The following is a 9,233-nucleotide window of genomic DNA, read 5'->3' on the forward strand; positions in this document are numbered from 1 at the left end:
TTTTGAGTTCATGTTTTAAAATCAAACAAAATGATATGACTCCAGTGTATCATGGCATATAATAAACTTATGTACATGTATCACATTTGCTCATTTGAGATGTAAATTAATAAGGAAAATTGTTTGAATTGAGATTTGTGTAAATTAAGAATTGCGTCAAATTATATTGGAAGGTCAAACTCTCTTTGAACATAAGTCAGATATTCTTCATGTTACCATTTACCCAGTCATTTCTAATTACCATGTTGTAATTGAAAGAACGCAATATTATTTCCAAGATACAAGCCAAATCTGTGATATAAACAAAACATGTCCTGATCAATAAGTTATCAAACATTGCTGAGGAGCAAACATCGTTAATTAAGACAATCAAATAGCTTTCATTACATCAGACAAAAATATAGGTGGCCTTTAGGGTCAGATGGCTTTTGGTGTAGCAATGAATTGAAATACAAGGTTCATGGGGGGTTGAAATGACTGTCTTTCAGTTTCTGAAATAATAAATGCATGAAACTCCTTTTGGATGTATAACCATGCAGGTTGGGGTCATTAAGACTTGTGAATTATAGAGAGACATGGCAGTCAAGTATATGTATAGGCTACATTGTATGTACAATGTCAGTGGACACTGCAAATGTAGAGCATTTGACTTAAAATGCAAGGGTTATATTGGTTGAAATTAGGAAATTTACTTCATGGCCAACTACAGTTGATCTTGGTAGTTTAATTCCCTTTGTACTAATTTATCTAAATGAACCATAAATAATTATAGTTTCCCTTTTTTAAAACTTTATTCCAAATTTATTCTGATAACAGATTATTCTACCATACAGCCATGTGCTGGATAATTAAATGGTGTTCATCAGCAAAAAATTATATCATATTCAAGCATTTAAGTAAGATATGAGCCATTCATACAAAGCAAGTGCTTCACTATAATTTGTTGGCAACAACAGGGAATTTTCAAGTATAATGTTTTTACATTCCTCTTCAAAGTCTGGTAAACATCCAAAAGCACTTTGGCGAATGCAGAATTCTTCAGCTGCATCCACATCAGCAATGTCTATCTCCATCTTAAAATTGTGTGTATCTGCAGAATAAATACAAATTAAGGTTAGGAACATATCACAGTGACTTCTCTCCTTATCCACTCTACTATATGGTCTATAGATTTGGCCAGTTTTGGTCTGGGACCCAATTTATCAAAAGGTTAACAAATGACATGAAGGTGATGGATAAGTGGTAGGGTGTATGCTTATATTTAGTTGGTCGTAAAATGTTTCAAGCATTATTTTAGTCATATATAATGATATCATACTAAGTTATAATGTCTGGCACACTTTGGGATCCCCACCTTGACAAATCCATGAACCAGATCTGATACAATTATGATACCTAATAATACTTTATGCTAGACATAAATGTTAAATGAAAGGTGTGTGCCTTGTAATGAAATGGGGTCAAGTGTTTTACCAGTGGAAGAACATTTTAGAGTAATTCCTGAAAAATGGACCTTGGATTAAGAAGAGAAAAATTATTTACAAAGATTATCAATAATCTATTTATTTGACCTTGAAACTCAAAGCATTTAATCTTTATTCCCTAATGCACTAGGTTACATTGGACCAATAGAGAAAATTAAAGGCATACTCCAAGAGAAGTGGAATTTTTAAATTTTATACCTTAATTTGTAATTCTTTGACATATTGGACCTATCTTAGTTAATTTTCTCAAAATACTCCATTTGTGAAGTACTGGTACATGCAATTATCGATATTAGAACAAATAAAAACACCAGACTTACTAACTGTAATTATCAACTTTGACCAAGCTAACATTATATTGCTATATACAATTTACCTACCCGGTACTTTGACCGAACTAACCTTATATAGCTATATACAATTTGCTTTGATCTTGATGTATGCAAATTAAAATTAGGAGAAATAAGACATATATTTCCTTAATTACCATATAACTCTGGAAGATAATACATCAAATCTGGTTTTCCACCAGGCAGTCCTGCAGACTTTGTGTGTCGAATTCTGTGTTGATTCCACTCTTGAGCACATTTATTTAGATCATCTTGAACAAGTTTTGTGAAACAGAATCGCAGACATTCCCTGTAATTAAGATGCAGTGTTCTTTTTCAGCAGAAAACTAATTTATGCAATTGTTTCTCTGTTTGGGATGCTCAAAATAAAAGAGACCCCTTCCCCCTCAATTTAGATGTATAATTATATACATGCAGACTCTTGCATGCAAAACACTCGAAATTGAATGTTGCATATGATGCAATGCAGTACTGGGGTATGTATCTATAAGCTAATAATTGGTGATTGCATGAGTCACAATTATGAAAGATATAATAACTCAGGAATAGATTGCCTATTATATATGAATTACTCCCAAAGTCAAACATCATGACCTATACATGGTACTTTCAGACATGCCAGACCTTCCACCCAACCGGGAAGATCTCTAAATTGAGGCGTAACAGTAATGTACTATAAGATCACAGCTCAAACCACACAGTCAAACAATTATAACCAGAGGCCCTGAGTGGCCACTTTGCTCATCTGAGCCACCATGTATAGCCATATTTTAACTCTGATCAATTCAGCTTTATGGTATTGATTACAAAATATCTTGCCAATTTAGTCATCTACAAGATCATGTTTAAAAAGATCTTCAAATTTTTCTCCACATAAACATTGAGCCTATTTTGTCATTTCATATTTTTTCATATTTTTTAAAGATGGTATGGACACCTCCATATTGTGATGTGCTGTACTTCTTATATTCTATAAACAATAAAATCGAGTATAATTATATACAAATTGTCTTTCCTAAAATTGTTATCTAACAACAACGTAGCGCAATGGGTTAGAGCGTTAACTGCCAATCTGTAAGTCATGAGTTCGAATCCTGCTGGGCCTAATTATGTGTAATTTTTACCTTTCAAAAAATTTTTCTTTCATAAAATATTGCAGAATTTTAGAACGGTGAGAGTATTTTGATTACTATGTACTATTATCCACATTAATATCAACAGGTGTCCCAAACCACCTTAAAAGTAGATTTTTCTCTATTTATTCCTATGTGAAAATTCAACCCCATCCCCTCCATTGTGGCCCAACATTACCCTGGGGAACGATTTGAACAAGCTTGAATCTACACTACCTAAGGATGCATCCACACAGTAATAGGTTCAATATTGAAAGTCCTGATGCCATTGTCATTACGTGATTACAACAAGTTAAAGCTTTTCTGGCCAAATGCTTTTGGATAAGATTTTTTAAAAGGCCTACAAATTTTCAATTACTTGAAAGAGGGTGTGGCTCTTCATTTTAACAAACTCTAAGGATGCTTTCTGCCAAGTTTTCTAAAAATTGGCCTGTGGTTCTGGAGAAGAAGTAAAAAATGTGAAAAGTTTACAAACAAACGTACAGACAGATACAGATGGATGCCGGACAGAAGGTGATCAGAAAAGCTCAATTGAGCTTTCAGCTCAGGTGAGCTAAAAATGATTCATTAACTGATCAGACCCTAGGCCTTGTAGAGTACTCAAGATAAGACCTATAATTAAACATGAAAAGGCTATAAGACACAAAAAAAAAACAATTTAACTTGTTTAATACAAATGCACATGCATATCATGAAATCAGGAAACTTTGTGGTTTCCCTGGGAAAATTCTTCATAATTCCTGTAAAATTTAGAGTTATAATGAACTCGTATATATTTTGAATTTCTTGATAATCATATAGAACTGATTTAGTCCTGTAGAGGTGTCATTTTAATTTAAGCATAAAAATTAGTCTTACATCTTTTATGACAAATTTTAATTAAATCTTACAAGTAAAAAAATTATTTCTGTACTTATTCATTTATATAAAAATCCTTCATCTTTGGTTTTTTATTGGCGATTTTAGGTTTCCAAAGAAGGTTTTTTACCAGTATTTAATACTTCAATGAGCATATTGACTCAATTTTAATATCATAGGAAGAAAAATGTGCATACTTTTGATTTTGCTGTACCTAATATACGACTTCTGTAAAAGGAAGGGTCTATATGAAAAGCAAACAGTGTTACATGTAAGCCACACTGTTGACAATAACCCATCTTTGAGGAAATCTGTAAACCCAGATCAATTTAAATTCTTAATTCCTTAATTGCAATCTTTTGGACAAAAGCAATGCAAGCATGCATATATATAGAGACATGAAATTTACATGGCCTCCATCACTATACCTCTTCATCACAAAGAATTAAATGGAAGTCCACATAATCAGTCTGGATTAATCCAAAATTGAAATTTTGTGTCTAGCATTTAAAATTTGAACATGCAATTAATGAGATCTATAGATCCTAGTATGAAAGTGTACTGTATCCATTTTTTTTTTTTTGGTGAAAGAACTTGCAGTTGAACATGGTTTGTGGTGGAAAACTTTCCTATGTGCTCTAAATTGCTAAAAAACTCCATCCAGAATTGTCCACCACCTTGTTTGTTTGACAACCACCATCGTTCTATTCTCTGAAGCGGAGCAAACGAGAACATTTATTGGGATTAGTTGTTTCATTTTTAATTCATATTACATACTGTTTAATTACAAATTATGTAAAATTAATTTAGACATATTAATGTTTATAATACTTGATTTGAAGGTGATGATCCTGTTAGAAAACTTCTCTCCCCAGCCATATCATCATCATGGTACCACCGAAAGGCCCGTTGAATATCAGCTATGATACAGTTTTCTGTTCCTTCATCTGATCTGATACACCTAGGAACTCCTTTAATTCAATACATATTGATAGAGAGGAGGGTGGTTAAAACCATGCAGTCATTAAATTGACCATAAAAGCACTGATATACCGGTAACTGGTAATATGTTTATTATTTTAGAATCCCACTTTTAATTAGCACGAGAATAAATATATGCACAATTCACATGATAAGAGCTAGTGCATGGGTCTAAATCAATTCTATATATGCAAAAATTCATATTATCCATGTTTATAACCTTTAATTTTACAGCAATTATTAAGATATGATTAAAATTGTTGCAGTTAAGGCATATATTTTAAATCATATATTATAATCAATTAAACTTGCTGTATAAAGTTTATTTACTGTTATACACATTGTTTTCTATGATAAAAATCTCATAGATGCTTTGAGGAAGTGAAGAAGATTCATTGAAACTTCATCATAATAATTCTTTCATGGACCCAACATTATAAAGTCTACATACTCCATGAGATCATAAAAAAATCATATTTTATGTTCACCTATAGTTACTTTGCTTAATGCACTAAATTCAATTAAAGCTGATCCATTATTTCTTATGGATTAAGTTTTTACTTAATTGAAAGATAACAGATTTTTCAAACACAATTAACATCTACATTAATGTTTTTTCTTTAGAAAATGTTTCAAGTATTTCAAACTTGTCATAAAAATATGGAAGACCTTACCTTTAATTTCTTTTAAAAAATCCAAAAAATATGAAGCGATCACCCTGGGATCATTGTTTGATCTGCCTACTTTTAGCCACAACACACGCCTTGAAAATCTTTGAAAAAGACATGTGAGGAAATATTTTTAAAATAGAACAGAACAGTGTAAATGTTTCTTTATGAAACATACATTACCAAATATATGCTTGCAAACGTGCTCTTTGGTCTTGACAATGAGCACTTTTACATATCAACCAAGGAATTGTATTAATGCACTGACAGCAAGTGTTTCAGTTGTGGCGAAAGCATTCTTGGCATGAAACTATTTCTTTTGTTACATATATTTTAATACTGGTAATATTGAAACATGTGATACATAACACAGAAATTTATAACACATACCCACAAACACATCCATGAATAGCAAATCCAAACCTCTTAAGCTTATCATACCCATCCACATGTAAAAGATAATTAGGTCCTTTGTTATGATATACTCTTCTCTTTAGACGCCTCTGTTTTCTTTCCAAAACACCAATAGGGTCCAATTCCTTTTGAATGGCTAAAACTTGTTCTCTTTATTCAAAATAATGATGGGCACAATTAAACAAAAAAAAAAAAAAAAATCTGAGTTCACACTAAGCAAATTAATCATTGTATTCATGATTGCTTAAAAGTTGCATAACTTAACTTACAATGTTTCATCATTTTCTTCTTTGCCCTCCACCCTTATTATTTAGCATGCTGTACAAAAACTAACCTTGAAACCACAAGTCCATGATGTGATAAAAGACGACGCTGTAATCCACGACATCCAAGAGAAGAACCACTTCCCTGCAGTTCTTCCTAAAAGAATTCTATTTTTGAATACTTCTTTTTCATTTCATCATAATTATACTTAGAGAGAAGTAGTAATGTCACTTGTGTGGATATAACTATATATGCATGCATATCACAATTACATTTACATTTTACAATTACTACCATAGGATTACTTTAAATTACACTCTTTACTACATGTACATTATATTTACTCTGAAAATTGAATTTTTCATTTAAAAAATCATCAGATTTATTCTTTCAAAAATTAGGTATTGAAATATTGGAAACTTTATAATATGGTAAAATACAGAGCAACTAATTTGATTTCAAATAATATGCACTTTTGTGTGAATTAATTGAGAACATGATCATAAACTCTGACCTTGCTCCAACTTTATTCAATACAAAATAAGCATTAATTTCTATTAATTAACAACTGTATATATAAGAGCCAACTCAATAAGTTCAATTCAATTTCTTGTCAGTAATTTAAAGTGATTACAGACAAATTTATTTTTCACTTTTGTAAAGAGGATATTTGGAACCATTAATGATTAATTCTCTACTTCCAATTATTTTAATAATTTTAATCTTACCATGATAACACAAGATGCCTCAACAGTGTTTTGCAGCATCCGTCTTTTAAGTCCCATCATTGCCATTATCCTTTTCAGATGTCTCACACTGGATGTAAAAATTCAATCAATAAAAAATTGATATTTTTGTTTGCCTTGGATGTAAATTGTGCTGATCAATAAAACAAAATTTCAGAAATATTCTATTATTTAACATTTTCTTAAAATTCAGTAATTCTGTCAGTTAATATGACTTGTGGGTTTTGGGTTTTTCATGTTTCTTTTCTCCCTCTCTCTCTCTCTTTTTTAGGAAGGGGGGGGGGGCAAATTACAACATATTAGTAAAGTAATTGATTTCTCTCAATACAGTTAAAAATTTTGTGTCAAGCTTCACATTATTTACTAAATCAAAGCTAGGAAGTTTGTTTAAATGACATATGACTTCAGCTATATGTAATAGACATGCATTTGCACTTCATTGTGTGATTTTATCTAGGGATAATTTCTTTAAATTTTTGTTTTTCAACAATCAATTGATCATTTTTATGGTTTGGATTAGTTAGTGATCACCAAACAAAGTTACTTAAAGTGCGGTCACTTGCAACAGGAAATTGTAATGCAATTAATGATTTCTCAGGTAAAGAATTTCCTTCTTTTTTGTTAAAAAGTTGATTTATTTCAATTTTTTCCTAGTTCTTCTAGTTCCGAACTGGTGCTGACTAGAATCCACCCTGTTCTGGGCAGATCTATGTGAACTCTTCTTAAAAAGAAATACCCATAATAGAATATAAGAGTGTTCTAGAGGTTTCCTATTCAAAATAAATAGGTGTAATATATGACAGGCTGTAAAGTAACAATGTACACTTGAGTAATCACATTACCTAGATTTTGACTACTTGGCAGACCAATTTCAATTTTCAAATATTACATGTACCTTATTACTATTTTGTGTCGCAAGAGCAGGATACCACATATCTCCAGATTTGTGTATCCACCATAAAAGTATTCTCGAATGAGGTCTTCTCCTTTAATATCAATAAGAAAAAGAACAAATTATTATAAATGCAACTACTGACTACTGCATGGTAAAAGTTAAACTAAGGTAATTAATTTATCATTTAATTCCCCTTCTACACAAAATTACACAATCACAGGTGCTTGGGTCTTTGTTCATGTGTACGCTACCTTTATATCTTTTTATTTATTACATAATGTACATAGTTCATGTAGTTATTGTACATATTCATGAGCAAAGACCCAAGCACCTGAATACCAGATCGACTCTGTAATTACTATAATAGTAATATCGCTATATTCATAATATGTTAGATTTCCACTCCCTGGAGAAAGTTTATAATATATAGGTTGTTTTCAATTCCTATTAAGCCATCAGTAAAATATATTTTAATTAAAAATTCATTAATAAAAGTTCATAGAATTGGACAAGAGATATTAACTTACTACACGTATGAATTTGTAAATGTAATGATTAAATTCGGTCTCTAAGCTTTATAATTTCTAAATTTTCATTTGATTTTAAAAAAAAAAACCTTCTGTAAAACCATTAAATAGCATTTAAATACAGTGTAATATTTACGAGTTATGTCCTCTGGGTTTTCTGACATGGTCAAAGACGAATATCCCTCCATTACACGTGTATTAGTTCAATCAGCATGCGCAGTCCGCATTTCCGTACACGACTTCCCTGTAGACTGTGAGTGCAAAGTTGTGTTAGCGAGTTGTGTGACAGCGCGACGGCGTGTTGTGCGAACTTGTGTTAGCGTGACAGCGCGTTGTGTGTTAGCGTGACATCGTGTTGTGCGAACTTGTGTTAGCGTGACAGCGCGTTGTGTGTTAGCGTGACATCGTGTTGTGCGAACTTGTGTTAGCGTGACAGCGCGTTGTGTGTTAGCGCGACGGCGTGTTGTGCGAAATTGTGTTAGCGTGACAGCGTGTTGTGTGTTAGCGCGACGGCGTGTTTTTCTGAACGCGCTGTTGAGCTTTTGCAAATGGCCCTATCCGGACACCATAGGTTTTAGTAGTCCCCTTCCGTTGAAACCGGCTCAGTCGGTAGAGCAAAGACTTACCTAAGTCGATAAAAAAAAAATAGGTTGCAACTGTTCCTTTGCAATGTGCTCAGCACTTTGAAGTGAAAGTTGTGGGTCCTTCAGCTGAGACCTTAAAAAGCCGAGGCCCCGTGTCTCGACAGAGAAAGAACGAAAGATGTGTGATGTACCAAAAATAACTCGCATAGAAAACTCTACAAGAAGTTTTGGATGTGTTACCGTGGAGTATGGGACGATGAGTTTATTTATACTATGTTTATAAAGAAATTATAAATATTTTATATTATTTATTTTTTTGTTCCCATGTC

General features: G+C 32.2%; 1 protein-coding gene across 1 annotated transcript; it reads right to left on the bottom strand.

The window, feature by feature from the left end:
- Positions 1-772: 772 nt before the first annotated feature.
- On the bottom strand, positions 773-8,880 carry LOC133180072 (uncharacterized). The gene is made up of 10 exons (XM_061314666.1): positions 8,457-8,880; positions 7,794-7,884; positions 6,881-6,968; positions 6,223-6,308; positions 5,865-6,038; positions 5,481-5,578; positions 4,657-4,796; positions 4,424-4,536; positions 1,972-2,123; positions 773-1,090 (listed from the first exon to the last, which is right to left on the bottom strand). Exons 1-10 carry the CDS (start codon positions 8,506-8,508, stop codon positions 885-887), a joined length of 1,200 nt encoding a protein of 399 aa, XP_061170650.1. The 5' UTR covers positions 8,509-8,880; the 3' UTR covers positions 773-884.
- Between the last annotated feature and the right edge of the window lie 353 nt (positions 8,881-9,233).

Source organism: Saccostrea echinata, unplaced genomic scaffold (genome assembly GCF_033153115.1).
Source record: "Saccostrea echinata isolate AGI-Se365-2 ecotype Australia unplaced genomic scaffold, CSIRO_AGI_Sech_v1 ptg000005l, whole genome shotgun sequence".
NCBI classification, from domain to species: domain Eukaryota; kingdom Metazoa; phylum Mollusca; class Bivalvia; order Ostreida; family Ostreidae; genus Saccostrea; species Saccostrea echinata.